Source organism: Ailuropoda melanoleuca, chromosome 10, assembly GCF_002007445.2.
Source record: "Ailuropoda melanoleuca isolate Jingjing chromosome 10, ASM200744v2, whole genome shotgun sequence".
Lineage (NCBI taxonomy): Eukaryota > Metazoa > Chordata > Mammalia > Carnivora > Ursidae > Ailuropoda > Ailuropoda melanoleuca.
The window spans coordinates 30,066,337-30,084,503 of NC_048227.1; the positions used below are offsets into that span (position 1 = coordinate 30,066,337).

Sequence of the window (18,167 nt, forward strand, 5' to 3'; positions counted from 1 at the left end):
GGGGAGCTTCACAGATGGAAGCCGTCTTGCCAAAGTCAGGAATGCCTGGCTGTGATTGCAAGTGGGGCGTGGTGGACTGCTGGGCGTCCGTCTCCTAACCTGTGTCACCTTGGATGGGGGGGTAGGGGGTGGGACTGAAAGGAGAGCGGTGGCCTTTAAGGGTCCCAGACAGAGCTAGACATGGCAGTTCCCAATTCTGGCATTCTGGGACCCCGGAGAGACCCGTTTCTGGGGCTCCTTGGTTTCTCTCCTTGGAAGGCAGGGCTCAGGACCCCAAAGCGAGGTAGAGATGTCAGCCCTGTCAAAGCAGTCCCGAGAAAGCTGCGCCCCACCCCCCAGCCCAGATTATCAAAGAGAGGCTTGGATTGTATAAAATTCCTGGACATCCAAAACTACATTTTAAAGTTCCATTTTCCTTTCTAACTAATGAACTCTTGAACTGGGCCAGAAGTGGTAATTGCTTTATAAGCAGTTGCTCATAAAAAGTCAACAGAACAGCAGGCATTCAGACTGGACGGGGACAGGAGAGTTCGTACCTACGAGGGACAGTGTCATCTGATAGCACCAACAAAATAATAAGATCACACACAGAAGCAGCTCAGCCGGTCAGCACCCAGCTAGCAGTCTTTTTCTTCTCTGCTCTTCTTTACCAAAATCATGCAGTCACCCCATCCTTTCTCATAAAAACCCCTGGCTTTCCCCACATGAGCAAGAGGTTTTTCTGTGCTCCCGGAATTGCAATTCTGAGACACCCCCCCAAATCAAGGTCTTTGTTCTTTTTCAGTTTAGCCTCTGGTTGAGAGAGGTGAGGATTTCCCCAGAGCGCCCACTAAAGGCCGGGCCCCCCCACAACCCTTCCTGCCAGGCACCGCACCCCAGGGCCGGAAACCTGCGCTCCTGAGTGGGAGAAGTGCTATGATACCACTGGAAAACTGAGGCTCGGAGAAGGACAGCCCAGGCCCAGGTTCCCCGTCTGGTCTGTGTGCTCCTCTGCGCGCCCTGTCGCCTCTCCACACTCTAGGAAGCACCGAGGGGGTGTGCGTCCTGGCTTTGGCGCCGAAGCCGGGCTCCGCGGGGCGTGTGCCTCCTGTGCCCTAGAGTGTCTGCAAACGCCCGACTCCCGCGCGCCTCCCCTGGCCCCGCGCTCTGGGCCCCGCTCCCGGGCACTGCGGCCCACCCTGTTCCGCACCCCCAGTCCCTGCGTTCCAGGCCGGGGACGCTGGAAACGCGGGCTTTCCCAGGTCTGCACTCCGCACACTCCCCTCCCCCTCCTCCCAGCCTTGCTGTGTGACCTCAGGAATGTATCTGCCAGCCTCTGAGCCTTGATTGCCAGGCCGATTTTCGGGGTGCACGGGGTTGGGGGGGGCCCTGGTTACCTGCCGCTGCTTCCCGGACTCCCGCGTGCTGCCGGTGGCCTCTCCTTCCCACCAGTCTCTCACTTCGAGGAGACTGGGGCGGGTCTGTTGCCCAGCCACCCCACCTCACCCCCTGGGACTGTCCTTTTCTCTTTCACTTTCTCTCTGCACTGCGGGATTTGAGCCAAGCTGGGGAGTAAGCAGGCTTGCTGGACCCACCACGTGCTTTCTCAGAAGCTCCAGAGTCCCTTCCCTACACCCCTAGGCACTCCCAGAGCGTCTGTCAGCTCCTGGAAATGGCCAGTCCCCCGCTTCGGGGCAGCCAGCACGCCCCCGGCGAGCCGTCCGCAAGCCCTAACTTGCAGACAGCTCACCCTGGCTTTGGGGTGGCCTCTGTGTCTCTCCAGCTCAGCCTAGCAGCAAGGGTGGCAAAACCACCCTTGCAAGGCGCCCAGTCCCAGACACTTGCTCAATGAGCCATGCACTCCAGGGAAGGCAAATGCCCTCCAGAAGCCGGGGAAAGTGCCTCAGGCACCTTCATGGGCTGGAAATTCAGCCTTGGCAACCCTGCCTCCCCATCACCACATCCCTGAGGACATTCCTCCTGCTTTTCCTCCTCCAGAGGTCCTGGACCCCAGCTCCACCTACCAGGAGAATTCGGGGAGGGTGCTTCCTTTCCCAGGCTTAGAGTTCCTATCTGGAATTGAAGGGGTGGGTCAAGGTGACTCCTGACCTCCCCTTCCCCATCAAAATTCCCAACAGGCTCAATCCAACAGAGCTGGCAAACGTGACATCAACGTGTGGGTTCAGAGGAACCCACACATTTCGGGGGTGTCTGAGGAAAGGAGTCTCACCCCTCTCAAACACACAGCACAGCAGCACCAGTAATATTGGGCTTCTGTGGTGATATTCAGTTCTTACAATGTTCCAGACACTGTGCTGGAGTTTGATCCCTCATCATTAGCCTGCCCTAGAATCTTCAACGGCCCAGGAAAAGAGCCTCAGAGAAGGTTGGTGAAATGTCTTGTCTCACATCACCCAGCCAACAGTGCAGCCTGCCTCGCTGACTTCAGAGCGGGGGCCGTCTGTCTCCTTGCCCCGCTTCTTCCCCAAAACACAATTTAGAAACTAGGGAGAGGGGAGCATCCGTGCAGCCAGCCGGGGCTCAAAGCTACACCAAGGAGCTGACTCCAGCTTTGATTTTCCTGCTTCTCCCGGGATTGGGGGGGGGGTGGGGTGGGGTCTGGCAGGGATCCTGTCCTTCAAGGGCACCCCGCAGTGTTTACCTGCTGGAGAGAGGACCTGTGGTTGGCTGAGCAGGGCCATCAATGCTGAGAGCTAAGGACACGCCTCCTGAAAGTTGGCCCTCTAGAACCCTTCTGCGCTGATAAAGTCCTCTCACATGCCAGGCACCAGGGCCGATCTGAATGTCCCTCAAGTAGAAGGAAATAACCAACCACCTCACCTTTTCCAACAGCCCCGACAGGACAAGGACCCCCTCTCTGCCCCCACCACCCAGTTCTGAGACGGTGGGACCAGCTGAGACGTTCCGCTAAATCAAGCATCTCAGCCCCAAGTTCCTTCACCCCCCTTTTTACCTTGGGGCTCCGGCAGGTAGGACCCTGCAGGGCGTGGAGCCAGGCAACGCATGGTGTGGGAGACCCAGTCAGGCAGCCGCTCCTGGTGCCCTCAGCCTGCCCCACGAAGCCTCTGAATGCCCAGTTCAGGAGCAGACTGCTTCATCTCCAGCTTCTCCGCCTATACCGGGCAGGAGCCCGCCAAGACGGAAGACCGCATGCAAAAGACGCAAGCAAGGGACCAACAGAAAACTCTCCCCCTATGAAGTGACATCCAGCTGCCCCAGTTCTCTAAAACTCTCGAATTTGCCCACGCTCCCTTAAACTCTCCCCTGTGCCTCTGATGGTAATTTTAGTTCCTTGTGGTGGACCAAAGAGGGGCTGTGACCGTAGAATGTTGAGAGTTGTCTCCTGGAGGGGGACCTTCGACACAATGACATTCTGAAATTATGGTGACCACAGTGGAGCCCCACTGGTGCCAGCTGGCAATTCCTGCCGTCCTCTGCTGGACGGGGCCAGGATCAGAGGCCCACAAATGCTTCAAGGCAAGCTGACGCGCAGCTGGGGTCCAGCAGGCTTCCCAGATTCCACTTTCCTCCACCGCCTCACCCCCATGCCAAACTGCCCTGAATTGCCTTGGAGATCATGCATGGTCCACTCACGATTTTTATTCCAAGGCATTGATCAAAACGCAAATTACACATAAAACAGTGTCGCCCCAAATGTGGTCTACTTCAGCCAGGTGGTTCGGGGTGGCACACAGATGCAGTGCGAAATAGCACTGACCCGCAGGGGGAACGTCAGCGCCTCTGCAAGTCTCTACCCACGCTCCTGATGGCATCTGGGAGAAAGTCTTAGGCTAAATAGGTCTCTAGCAGCTCTTCAAATGCAGGATATATCCCTGTTTCCCAGAAAACATTCCCTAGCTGCAAGCCTTCCGTGAGACAACAGTATCTGGCTGGACTTGTGCAAACATTGCCCTGCCTTCCTGTTTCATAGTTCGCTTCAGTGGGTGGTATTCCTTTCACTTACGGTGAACATAACTTTCCTGGGAAAACAAAGTCGAATTAAAAAAAAAAAAAAAGTGAGCGCTTTGAAAAAACACCTGTCAAGCAAATAATAGTATGACGGTGCGTAGAAATTGTGAGGGTGGTCGAGAAGTGAATGAAGTTTGGGAAGCAGTGACAAGTGCCTCCTTCCTACTTTTTTTTTTTTAAGATTTTATTTATTTATTTGACAGAGAGCGAGAGCACAAGCAGGGGGAGCAGCAGGCAGAGGGAGGCGGAGACGCAGGCTCCCCACCAAGCAGGGAGCCTGACGCAGGGCTCTGGGATCATGACCTGAGCTGAAGGCAGATGCTTAACTGACTGAGGCGCCCAGGCGCCCCTCTTTCCTGCATTTTTACCGAAAGAGCGCTGGGTTGGAAGTGTGAAGTCTGAAGAGTTGCCGTGAGTCCCTGCTGTTAGTAGCAGGTGTGTGACCTCGGACCCCTCACTTCCCTTGTGTGGGCCTCGATTTCCCCACATACGAAATAAAGATAACGATGCCTATCTTTGCAGGGTGGCTATTTTGAAACAGTCCCTGCTTTTAGAAGGCCCAGGGAGGAAGTACGCAGATGAATGGGAAATGCTAATAGTCAATTTGAAACACGGTCTTGCCTTGTTAGGCTAATAAAACAGACGTGACAAATATTAGAAATCTCAAGAAGTCTCATCTTCCCGTGACCCGGTGCCAGGGGAGAGGCACCCCTGCCCATTCACTTGTCTCAAAGCCCCTTCTGAGAGTTCCTTCCCATCCTCGGAGGCAGCCAGTTCTGACGGCCGCGGCCGAGGCGTTCATGGGCAGGAATAAGCTTGTAGTGAGAGTCGGTCCGACTGGGGTCTGCCTGCCTGAATGCCATCATCTCTCACCAGGTCCAATCTCACCTCTGCTACCTGGTCTTTCCACGTCCTCACTGAACTGCCCCTCCCCCTCCAGACCCACACTCCAGACCCAAACCTGTCCATGCATATGTCAACACAGGTCTCTGAGCTGGGAGGTGACAAGAACCAGGCTGCATGTTTGGCTGATGCCAGAGGCTGTAGCTTAGCACGGGAAGGGCCCCTGGCAGAGACAGTGAAGAGGAGCCATTGCAGTGCCCAGCCAGGAGCCGATGGGTCTTAATTTCGACAGGGGCAGTGGAAACAAAGGGGTCAGGAGTGGGCAGGCTGGCACTGTAGCAAGCTAGAAGGCCAAGCCTCCTGACTGCATGGGCAGAGCAAGGAGCAGGGCAGAGGGGATAAGCCGAGCCTAGGATTTCTCCCTATTAAAGCATCCTGCATTCCTTCTGCTAACATTCCTCTTCGAAACTCCCTCAGAGACGGTGATCTTTCTCCTGAGCCCAGGGATGCTTTGAATAAAATCAATTCCCTCCCTACTGGAGAGCCCTCCCAGCGCTGTTCAAGCCAGCCTTGCCCTGGGCATGCAAATGGCTTTGCCTCCAGTGGGGATCCAGCAGGAGAAAGTCCACTGTCTACCAGGAGAAACACTGTGAAAGTTGCCAGCCGGGGTCCCCTGCCAAGTCCCACGGGGAGGACATGGGGCAAACTTCTCTTCTGAGTAAGCTTGTCATCCCTTGCTGCGGTCTCCCCAAACAGCCCTGCTCGACCTAGGTGGGTACCTCTCTGCTCATGCAGGGCTGAGCTCCTGCCTTCTCCCCACCAGGCTCTATTTTAGCCATCCTTCAAGGCCTGAGTTCTTGCTTTCAGCACCCTTCCAGGTAACATCAATCTTCTGCTTTACTCATTTTTAGAAAACTTGTTGCCATGTATTTGGCAATGCATCAGTGAACTTCCCATTTCATAAGCAGAGGCTCTGTTCCCTCTGATTAGATCATGAATTGCAGTCTGGGACCCAGTGTTTTATTTTCTTATGTAAAAGTCACACTACTCCAAGACTCTTTGAATGAAGGAAGCAAGTCTGGATTGGCACGATCAAGGCAGACTCAAGTTCCCAATAGTGAAGGGTCCCCTCTCCCTAGGTTGTAAGTGCCTTTACTTATGCTTTTTGGTAACCACCACAATCCCTAGCAGGTGTTAAGACAATGATTAAGGAGGAGGGAAGAAGTGTAAGTCAGGAAGGGAAAGAAGTGAGTAGAGAAGCAGCTGAACAGATATGATAAAACTGGCATGTGTCCAAATTGGCAGGTAGGAAGGTGCATGAGAACGCAGGCCTGTTAGTCGGTAAATACGCAAGCAGATGGGTTGGTAGGAAGGCAGGTAAATAAGTTGATACAGAAAACTATACATGGTCAGATAAATAGATTTTTAAGTATGTAAAAGTGGATAATGGATAGAAGTTGATGGATTGATAAATAGATATTGGTAGGCGGTTATGAAGACCAGGTCAGTTTGAGGGTAGGCAGGTAAGGTGTCTGGGCAGCTGGCTGGAGAGATGAATAGATACTACGGAAGGATGCAGGTGGGCTGCTTAAGGTAAGGACAATAGAGAACAGAAACCAGCTCTGGTTGGGTCAGGCGCCAAGCTTGGAGCCAAGTGGAGTATGGAATGGGCCACTGGTCAACCTGGGAAAACCCACGGGGAAGTGCCAACTTTCGACTGTAGGCGCTTTTCCTTCTGCGGCTCCCAGGGGGTGAAGGTGAAGGGGGTGTGGTTGGCGGGGACACCGTCCAAGGTGAACCGACAGGAGCTGTTCCTGCCCGTACATCTCCTTCCAGGAGGCAGAGCAGTCTCCCCAGATTAGAGCAGAAATGGGGCGTGGGAAGGGAAAGAGGAGGGTAGGAGGGCACAGCGCCTCTCCTCTCCAAGGTCCGGGCTCCAGTGGCTCTCAGGCTAGGGGCCAAATGAGGAAGGAAGCCGGAGGAAGAATTTGGCAGCCTAGGGCTGGGGCATGTCCCTTCCTTTCCAATAAATCAGGCAACATCCTGGAGGGAGGTTTGGTTCTATGGTTCCTAGAACAAAGTCCTCGTGGGCCAATATAAGGCATCAGGAAAACACAGAGTGACCAAAGGACAAAAGAAAGTCAAAGAAAGCAATAAAATATAAACGCCCGGGGAGTGGGGGGTAGGGAGGTTCCTACGGCCTCTGAGAATACCTGCCCAAAGGCACCGCTGGGCAGACCCTCCATTCACAAACCCAAGCCGGCTGTCCCCTCGGGGCTGTAGCTGCCCGAACACCACTACTGAGGCCGATGAGTCAGAATCCACTCTCTTCTTGCCGGAAATGCAAGTTCCCTAAGTTGGATGAGGTCACTGAATCCTCAGAGCACCACCCTGGGTACCATTATCGCCTCCATTTTACAGATGTGGGAAACTGAGGCCTGGAGAGGTTCCCAAAAATGCTCACAGCCGCACCCCTTGGAGTTAGGGAGCCATTGACCAGCACTCAGGCAGTCTGAGGGCAGAGACCATGTGCTAGCCCAACAGTGGGGGCACATTGATGCACTTCTCAGATATACACAGCACCCAAGCACTCAGCACTGTGTTTCACGTGGAACAGGTGTCTAGATATTCTGTGTGGGCCCCAACGAGACTATAGACGCAATTGTTTTCTCTGCACCTCAAACCCCTGGTTTATTCTTCCCTGTCCGATTCTCCCTGCTGTGACCCCTCTAGACTTAGCCATCCAAGGCCAAGCACTTCCATCTCATTTAATCCTCACTATAGCCTGGGGGGCTTTATATCATCATTCTCATTTTCAAGATGAAGAAACAGAGGGTCAGAGTGGTCCAGTCATGTGGCCGAGGTCACACGGTTTGTAAGAATCAGAGCATGGCCTCGGACCCAGAGCTCTCCAGGGTCCAGCCTGGTCTTTCTCCATCCCTGCCATCCTCCCTGTCTCTTCTCTGTCCCCAGACTGCCTGCCATGCATTGTCACCCATTGTCGCCAAAGAATGCCCTGAGCCTTTGCTTTGATTCCCCAGGGAAGCTGCCAAGTTGTGTCAGGACAAGGACCTTGACTCTCAGGCCTCCCCCCACTCTTCCTGACCTTGCCTGGGGTTGCGGGCACCCATGCTGCCTCCTGTAGCAGAGTTGGACCCCCGAGGTCGCAGCCCCAGAAGGAGGCGTTCTGCACAACTGCACCGAGGCACTGTGGCAGCTAAAGGTGACTTCTGAATCAGTTTGAAGTTTCGGACCTAGTTTCAGTTTGAAGACAGTCAACCTGTTTCGGGTAGATTTACGGTATCCCTCGGGTTGTTTAGAAGAGGCAGCCGAGCAGAAAGTGCAGCGGTAGATCTGGCCTTGTAACAGCCAATACCCCCCTCCCCAGGCCATCTCTTAACCTCTCTGTGCCTCAGTTTACCATTCTGTAAGGTGAGAATAATGTGCCATCCACCCACCCACTCATCCACCCATCCCTCCCTCCATCCAACCATTCAACATTCAACAGATCTGCCTTACACACTTACCCAGTGCCAGGCACTGTGCCAGGCGTTTGGGATACGCTGTGATTAAAATGCAGGTCCCTGCCCACGGGGAGCTGATTTTCTAGTGGGAGAGTCAGACAATGAACGACGAACATAATACGAAAGTAAAATATATAGAAGGTGAAAAATGTCAGTCTAGGGAGGGGGCTCAGAGTGTGGACAGGGACCTGCAATTCTTTTTTTTTTTTTTTTAAAATTTTATTTATTTATTTGACAGAGATAGAGACAGCCAGCGAGAGAGGGAACACAAGCAGGGGGAGTGGGAGAGGAAGAAGCAGGCTCATAGCAGAGGAGCCTGATGTGGGCCTCGATCCCATAACGCCGGGACCACGCCCTGAGCCGAAGGCAGACGCCCAACCGCTGTGCCACCCAGGCGCCCCCTTTTTTTTTTTTTAATATTTTATTTATTTACTTGTCAGAGACACAGAGAGCACAAGCAGGGGGAGAAGCAGGCTCCCCATTGAGCAAGGAGCCTGACGCAGGACTAGATCCCAGAACCCCGGGACCAGGCCTGAGCTGAAGGCAGATGCTTAACCGATCAAGCCACCAAGGTGCAGGGACCTGCAATTCTAAAGGGGATACTCGGGGTAGGCCTTGTTGAGAAGGCGAAATCTGAGCGAAGAGCTGAGGAGGTATCCTCCAAGGGGATAGCTGGAGAAGTTCCAGGTAGTAGGAACAGCACGTGCCAAGGTCCTGTGGTAGAGCGGGTGCCAGGCCTGTCCCAGGGACAGCAGGGATACCAGTGTGGCTGGAGGAGATGAGCAGAAGTAGGGGCTGAGACCAGAGCAGTGACGAGAGCCAGATTGTGACGAGCCTTGTGGGCCACTGCCTGGATTTGGCTTTTCCTCTGAGTGATGGGGCCAGTGCAGGCTTTAGAGCAGTGGAGGGTAAAGATCGTTAAGGGTTGTGGAGAGAGTTACAAAACCTTCGCATGATGATTTCTTTTTCAGAACCTCCGTCGAAACCAGAGTCAGGGCCCTTTCTTTACAAAGCACGCTATTCTCTTTCCCCTTCCCCTCTTTCCCTTCAAAGGCTGCTCCGTCCGGCTTCTACCACGGCCACACACCTAGCAGCCCTGATGGGGGGCTGACCTGGAGGACAGTAAGAAAGAGCAGGGACGGGAGGCGCCTTGCCCTTCTCTGTCTCCCAGCCCCCTGAAGACCATGTCGCTCTGAGCCCAGTTCCCTTTCTAGAGTCACATGGGCTCAGAAATAAAAATATGACATCCCCAGGGAGGAAACAGAGTTAAATAACAGGAACCAGCAGACAGAGGAGGGGGTGCCGAGGTGTCAGGCAGCCTCCACATAAAGGAGCAAGGAGCATGCAGTTTGCAAGGAGGGAGGACGGGGTTGACTCCCCCCCCCCAACCCGGGGTGGGGCTGCTGCACCCCCCTCAAGACCACACAGGCTGCTTGCACCCCCATGAAGAAATCAGGGAGATTCTGCAGGTGGGAAAGGGCACAAGTAAGAGACATGTCCAAGAAACCAACAGAGACGATCTGGGCGAGAATTTAACCATGAGGAAAACCAACCCCTTGTAAATTCGGTCACGGCAGAAGAGCGGGAGAAATGCATACAACCCCCGCCCCCACCTGGTGCCCCAGTTAAGACCCTCAGAAGGCTTTTTACTCCTCAAAGCTGGATCGAAGATAAAGTTGGTCTGCCTTCCAATCCAGCCTCCAGTACGTCCCACCTGGGGACCTGGGGTGGGGTCACCTCTGGGTGGTCTGTGTTTTCTTGGTTTAGGTCAGAACTCAGCGCGGCCATGTGATAGGTGGGTCTGGCACACGGTCAGTGCTCAATAAACGTGAATCATTGTGACCCTCTCCCACTTCAAGTAACTCAAAAACCGTAAAGGGATCTTGAAAGCCTAGAATCTACGTACCGTGTTATTAAATTGGAAAAGCCCAGATCGGGGTAGAGCAGGAGGCAGAGCAGACACGCATCTTTAGGAAGAACGCTGTTGGCAACAAAGCGAGCACTTCTTTGCAACAGGGAAGGAAAACCTACAAGGTCTGCGGGGCCGGAGGCGTGGGTGGGAGCAACATGGTTTAGGCTTGTTTTTCCGATTTCAGATGCGTCAAGTGGCGTCAATACACTAAAAGTAAGACCCTCTTCCTCTCTTTTCACTGATCGGGTTCCTGTTCTCTGTCTCCCTCTTTCTCTTTCTCTCTCTCCCTTCCCCCCACCCCTCCCCCTTCCTTCTTCCCTCAGTCCTCTCAGGCTGCCTCTTTCTGTCTCTCCCTTCCTTTCTCTCTCACCCTGCCTGTCTTTTGATTTCTGTCTCTCGCTGACACAGGTGCACACACACGCACACACGTACACACACGTGCACACACAAATGCGCGCGCACACGCGTGCACACACAGCATCCTCCGTTCTCCAGCTTCTTGGCCCGTCCTCTCTCTGGCACCTCGTTTCTCCACATTTGAGACACAACGAGTGCCTGCAGCCGTCTTCCCCACTGGACCATGAGCCCCTTGCAGGAAGGAGCTGATCCGTAGCCCCCGCCAGCACCCAGAGCAGAGCCTGACACGTGAAGGCCTCTCAGAGTGTAAATCAAGCAGGCATTGGATGGCACGCCTCCGGGATGGTCTTTTCTTAGGCAGAGCGGGAGGCACGCCGTACGTGCCTTCAGCACACCCAGCATCACAGACCGAGTCCTCCAAAGCACTTGCTGCCCCTACCAGCTCATCCAGAGGCCCTAACTCCTGTCCAGCTCTGCCTTCCCATCAGGGGGTGGGGACGAGCGCAAGACTCTCCTTTCAGAGAGGAGGGAAAATCCATGCGCTGCCTACGGCCAATCATTACTACTAGGGCAAAGGGGATGCTGACTTACCACTGTGGTCCTTGGAGTCGGGGTCCCTCTCGGCCACCGGGGCCTGCCACCCACTCCATGCCCACCTCAAGAGGGCCAAGTCTGGGTCTCCTTTTTCCAGCAGGGTCAAGGAGATCTTCCTGGCCAGGGCCTCGCCGTCAGGCTCGCGGAGCAGGGCGCCGTGGTACTCCTGGGACAGGAGCTCCTTCTCCAGCATGTGGTCCAGGAGGGCCTGCACCTGACCCGGCCGATAGCTGGACAGCAGCATCCGGACCCTAGGCAGGATGGTCTGGAAGTGGTTCATGGCAGGGCTCAGAGGCAGGCCAGCTGCCTGGGCCAAAGTCTAGGATCTCTGCTCACCCAGCCTGCAGCATCCAAAACACGAAGTGAAAAACAGGATGAGGGAAACTCTGCAGTTGGGTGCTGTTAATTCCTGCTTAGACAGGTTTCCTCATTTGTGCTGTAGGCTGGGGTGCCTGATGTATGGTGGGAAATGGTTGCTCTGGCTGATTTGGACCTCACCGATACTCGCTGGGACCGCCCACGTGCCTGGGTCAGAGAAGCCCGCAGCCTGTGGCTTCCATTTGATCCAGTCTGATATTCACTAAACGGGAAGCGAACTTGCCTCTCCGGGAACTTACACCATGATGGTCCTTTTCAGATGTTTTATCGTAACAAGTAGGCAGTTGGGGCATCCAGGTTAAACAATTGGCCTTGGAGCAAATCTGTCGGCGTTCACATCCCAGCGCTGCTCGCTAATTCTGTGAACCTGACAACTTGCTCAAGACCCCATTTCTCCACCTGAAGTTTGGGTGATGAGAATCTTCCTGACCTCCCAGAGCGCGGAGTGACAGTAACAGCGCTGAGCTGTGGAAAGAATGAACTGAGCTAACCGAGCACATTATCTACAACATGATAATAGTTTGATAAAGACGACCCATTATTATTATTATTATTATTACTATTACTATTACTGATCAATCGTGCATACGACTGTTATCTTGGGCTCAACCTCACGAAACCTCAGTCCCCTCCTTGGCAAAATCTCCCAGTGAAAGTAATCCAACCTCACTGAGTTGTCTTGAAGATTAAAAAAGATACTGCATTGCAAGGGCTTAGCGCTGGACCTAGTAAGCACTTAGTGAACACTGACTATATGTGAAAAATCATCCCTGATATACTGATGCACAAAACAGAGGCTTTGCGTAGGAGGCAGCCTATTTTAGGATTCTATTCTAAAAATTCCCAGCCCAGGGGCGCCTGGGTGATGCAGTCCATTGAGCCCCTGATTCTTGGTTTCCACTCAGTTCATGATCTCAGGGTCGTGAGATCTGGCCCCGCATTGGGCTCTGCGCTCAGCCTGGAGTCTGCTTGAGATTCTCTCTTCCTCTCCCTCTCCCTTCCACTCATGCTCTCTCTCTCAAATAAATAAATACATCTTTTTAAAAAATTCCCAACCCCAATTTTTTTTTTTATCATAGCTGATTGCTCTCCCTTACCATTTTGAAACACACCCGTGACCTCATTTCCTAGCCTAGCCTCAGCTTTACCATCTCTCAGATGCGGACCATTTGCATTGTTCATTTAAGTGAGACAAATCAGGATTTCAACTTCCAGCCTGGCGGAGTAGCTCCTATCTGACAAATTCTACCACAGATAACAACAAACCAAAAGACAAAAAAAAAAACTACCTAAAGGCACTGAAGAGTGACCAGGGCTGGCAGATGCTAGAAGGGAATCAACACATGAAAGACAAGAATACCATTGGTGAGTTCTCAGCTCACCTGGGTTTAGCCTGAAGGCAAATCTCGATCACTACTGCTCAGAGCAGCTAAAACTCTTAAAAAATGCAAAGTTTTACTACCCTGAATAACCAGAGGACGGAATTTGGGATAACGATAGCTGCTGGAAAGTGGGAGTAGAAATTTCAGAAAGGGGAGAGAGAGGGGTTGCCTCAAATTCTGTGTATAAACTGCCCAAATATCTAGCTGACTTCTGAACCCTATACGCATTCACAGTCAGACTCCAAACAGCTCAGCTAAGGCTAAAGGAACTGAATTGAGATTTGAATTGCAACTGACCCTAAGGGTGGGGAGGGAGTGGAAGACTGCATTTGATTCCAGACAAGTTAGGAGCCAGCTAGATCAACAACGACGAAGAAATGAACATTGTTCATATTATAACAAACCAGAGTATTTGCGATATGTAACATGCAGTATACATCCAAAATGACTTGACTATAAAGAAACAGGAAAAAAGGACCCATTCTCAAGAGAAAAAGATAACCAATGGAAACTGACCTCTAGGTGAGGTGACCCCGACGTTGAAGTTGGCAGACAAGGATTTTTAAAGCAGTGACTATAATTATGAATGAAAAAGACATGAAGGGGGGCTCCTGGCTGGCTCAGTTGGTGGAATGTGAGACTCTTGATGTTGGGGTGATGAGTTCAAGACCCATGTTGTGGGTAGGGATTACTTAAAACAATAAAATATATATTTTTAAAAGAACCATTTCGAAGAAAAGAAAGAAAAAGGAAGGAAGGAAGAATCATAAAGGATGTAAAGGAAAATATGCTCATAAAAGTGAAAAGATAGGAAATTTCAGCAGAAAACTATAAGCTATTCAAAAGTTATCAAAAGGAAATTATCAAAGTAGAAAGTACAATATATGAAATTTTGTCACTGGATGGGATTCACAGCAAAATGGGGAATGACAGAGGAAACAAACTTTCAGTTGGAGCAGTAGAAAGTATTTGATCTGAAAAACAGAAAGGATTGGGGGAAAAAAAATGAGCCTCGGGGACCTGTGGGATGATATCAAAAGGTCCAACTTCTCCATATTTGGAATCATAGAAGGAAAAGAGAGAGAATGGGGTAGGAAAAAGATTGAAGAACTAAAGCCCTAATCTTCACAAATTTGGCCAAAGGAAAACAAATCCATGAAACTCAGTAGACTTTAAGAAGGGTAAATACAGGGTCGCCCGGTGGCTCAGTTGGTTAAGTGACTGCCTTCAGCTCAGGTCATGATCCCAGGGTCCTGGGATCGAGCCCCACATCGGGCTTCTGGATCAGGAGGGGAGCCTGCTTCTCCCCCTCCCCCTGCTCATGCTCTCTCTCTCATTCGCTCTCTCCCTTTCAAATAAATAAAATCTTAAAAGAAATAAAAGAAGAAGAAGAAGAGGGTAAATACGAAGAAACCACACCTGGGTACATCGTAGTCAAACTGCTGAAAACCAAAGATGGGCAGAGGGAGAGGGAGAGAGAGAATCTTAAGCAGCCTCCAAGCCCAGCGTGGAGCCTGACACGAGGCTTGATCTCATGACCCTGCGATCATGACCTGAGCTGAAATCAAGAGTCAGTTGCTTTACCGACTGAGCCACCCAGACGCCCCATCAACACAGATTTCTAAACCCAGTGAAAATACCCTTCAAGAATGCAGGAAAAATAGATACTTTCAGATAAAGGAAAAACTAAAAGAATGTGCTGCAGCCCAACTGTATGTCAAGAAACCCAAAAGTATGTTCTTTATATGGGAGGAAAAGGATGCCAGTTAGAAACTCCGATCTCATGAGCATCCATCCCCAAGCATCCAAGGTGGGGAAGAGGACCCGCCATGAGGACCCATCCCCACGCATGGAAGGTGGGATAATGGATAGTGAAAACAGCAAACGCTGGGAACACAGAACCAGGGATAAGGGTAGATTCTCTCAACCGCCTGTAAGGCCACCTTCCTCCATCCTATCAATCCAGCCACTACCCAGTCATGTGCTTGGTCAGGAAAACTTGAACTCCAGCCTCCACTCAACCACCGATTCCCTGTGCCACCACAGGCGACATTTCCTCTCTCTGGACCACAGTTTCGTCACCCGTGAAAGAAGCGGTTCAGATTACATGATCCCTATGATGTCTTTCAGTTTTGAAACACTCAAAGTGTTACCTAGTTGCAGAACCCTGGTCCCAGAGCTCCACAACATTCCCCTGTGACGAGTCATGAGTGTTGCATTTCCCGTGTCTTTAGTCACTCAGGTCTCCCTGCACGACTTGTTCTCCCCTCGTGATCACATGCAGTGTGTACTATTCTTTATCTGGCCTATTTATGTACCATCCAGGGAAATTTCCTGTTGTTATCAGAATTGGGAAGTCACACCACACGCCCAAGTGTGGTGAGCAACTGTGGCAAACACGTGGCGAGTAAAATGATACAAAAGTGTAGGTTCTCCTTCTTATTAAAGCTTCTGATCCTGGGGTCCAATCTCTCTCTGTGACAAAGTGTGGTTTGCAGGTGGTCGAGAGAGGTGAGAGCCTAGCCCCAAGCTGGACCAGCCTACATCCACACACCAGTAAAAATTGTCAAAGTTGTCCATAAGCATGTAGAAAAATGAGAACTGTCCTACTCTCCTGGAGAGCATATGGAAAGGTGCAATCACCTAGGATAGCAATTAGGCAGTACTTTTTTTTTTTTTTTTTTTAGAGAGAGAGAGAGCAAGAGTGGGGGGGGCAGTGTGAGAGAGGGAGAATCTTAAGCAGACTCCCGGACTCTGTGCTCAGCACGACCCTGAGATCACGACCTGAGCCGAAATCAAGAGTTGGACCCTTAACCAACTGAGCCACCCAGGCGCCCCAGAGATGGGCATTCTTAAGCCTTACACACAATATACAGAAATTCACTATTAGGGGCGCCTGGGTGGCACAGCGGTTAAGCATCTGCCTTCGGCTCAGGGCGTGATCTCGGCGTTATGGGATCGAGCCCCACATCAGGCTCCTCCACTATGAGCCTGCTTCTTCCTCTCCCAGTCCCTCTGCTTGTGTTCCCTCTCTCGCTGGCTGTCTCTATCCTCTGTCAAATAAATAAATAAAATCTTAAAAAAAAAAAAAAAAAAAAAAAGAAATTCACTATTAGGTTAAAAACCATCCAACTTCGCCAAGCTAATCGAATAATTTTAAGAAGCACAGAATGCAGCCAGAATTGGGAGTGGAACTCAAACTCCCCCAACACCTTGCTAGGCTCCAAAGAGCTGGCACCCACCAGGCGGGTTTGTTTGGTCATTTTCCCACTGCGGGATTATCAGACAGAAATCATTTAAAGACACTGTCCTCCGATACACATAAAGAGAGACAACACTTTTCTCTAAAATTATCGGCTTCCCTTGGACGTGTAGCCACATGGCCCTAACGACACATAACTATAATGATTCTGGAAGAAATTACAGATGGGAAATCACAAATAACCAATGCCACAAAAGTTATGGAGAGATTGTACCAGCAGATGAGCTCAGAAGATTCTGGAATGTCTGTATCTGCATTCATAGCCCTTAGTAACCTCTTTTAAGGGTCTCTTAGAAATATAACGTTCTCATGGATGTCATGGCTGTTAGTTTTAATGTGTAAGACCACCCTGGTATGAAAGAAGGAGAGAAAATTGTAAAGACTCAAGCATTAAACCTTTAGAACATGGCCTGTATCCCAATGTAGAATTGATTTGACCAACTTTATTTTGACAACCATTAAATTCCTCACACAATGGGTTGGGTCCATTGAGCTCAATCTGTTGAAGCCACACTTACTCCAGAATGCTTATAAAAGACATTTATAGCTATTTTTGTGTTGATTTCTGTTTATTTATTTTTGCCATCGCAAATATGGCCACCTCGTGTACTATATACACATATGTAAGAATTTCTCTGGGTGTATACTGAGGAGGGCCACTCAGGGTCTGCGTTTCTCCCGTGTTAACAGGTGTCATGTAGGGGAACTCTAAGAGAAAAAACGGCCATCTCCGAGAGGAAGGCATTATAATGTTTACGAGCAGTGACAGAGCACTGCACATATCTACAATTTCATTTTTCTTTTTTAAAATTTATTTTGTTTTTGTATAATTTCCTTTTTCAGTGTTTGCAACTTGTTTAGTTCCCTCCTCCCATGTGATATGGCCACGCCAAGAACCAGCCAAGCCCTTGTGAAGTTTTGTGGGGCTGTAGGCGTCGGCAGCATGAGAACAGCATGTAAAGCAAGGTTTTATGATTATAGTATCAACTGTAATGGACTTTTATTATTGAAAGTTGAACCTTCACAGGTATAAGCAAAAGCCAGTAAGAGAATATAATCATTTCTTTGGCTATAAAAAAAATCATCCCAAGAACCGAGAAATAGCCTCACTGTCCTTGAAAAACAGACTAGGTCAGCAAGCTGTATACATTACTCAGCTGGAACCCTGAACACAATTCAAATGCGAGAAGCAGGGCTACCTAATTTATAACCTGCAAAGCTCAAAAACTTAATGAGTAGAAAACCAGCTTGCAGTCCACGGAGCAGCGTCTAGGGGTGAGGTACACATGGGGGGTCAGATGTGCATGAAATGATCAATTGCCAATTCAGGAGACTGGTTCTTTCTACAAAAAAGAGAATGAGTGGGAGGAGGGGCAGGGGAAAGGGAGAGAGAATCTCAAGCAGACACTGTGCTGAGCATGGAGCCCGACACGGGGCTCGATCTCACGACCCTGAGATGACAAACTGAGTGGAAACCAAGAGTCAGATGCTTAACCGACTGAGCCCCCCAGGTGCCCCCATATTCTCCTTCTTTATGACTTCTTGTATATCTAAATTATCCAGTTAGGTTGAGTCATATGAAATTGTCGATATTTGTATTAATCTACAAAAACAGCCATTTCATATGGTGTAATTTAATATAATGATAATAATGGGCGCCTGGGTGGCTCAGTTGGTTAAGTGTCTGACTCCTGATTTCAGTTCAGGTCTCAATCGCGGGGTCATGAGTCCAAGCCCCATGATGGGCTCCATGCTGGGCATGGAGCCTACTTAAAAGAAAAAATATATATATAGATATATATCTAAATATCTATATATATAGCGATAATGATGATTCTTGTAAAGCATGGGAAGGAGGCTCCCTTTCTTGCTATGGGATGACATATTTCAAGCCTTCTGTTCTCTGGTCCCCAGCAGGCTGGTACAGGAACCACACTTTGGGAAAC

At 50.6% G+C, this 18,167-nt stretch overlaps 1 protein-coding gene across 5 annotated transcripts in view; it reads right to left on the reverse strand.

Annotated features, from left to right (window-relative positions):
* CIITA (class II major histocompatibility complex transactivator) overlaps positions 1-11,586 on the reverse strand; it is a 45,471-nt gene extending 33,885 nt beyond the window's left edge. Inside the window, exon 1 of one of the 5 annotated variants that reach the window (XM_034670372.1) lies at positions 11,197-11,574. In XM_034670372.1, coding sequence (XP_034526263.1) covers positions 11,197-11,479 — 283 coding nt within the window. In that variant the 5' untranslated portion in view covers positions 11,480-11,574. Of the gene's footprint in view, positions 1-1,376; positions 1,622-2,953; positions 3,128-11,196 lie in introns of those variants that run through there. The other 4 variants (XM_019803171.2, XM_034670371.1, XM_034670373.1 and 1 more) reach the window with 4 other exon arrangements.
* Between the last annotated feature and the right edge of the window lie 6,581 nt (positions 11,587-18,167).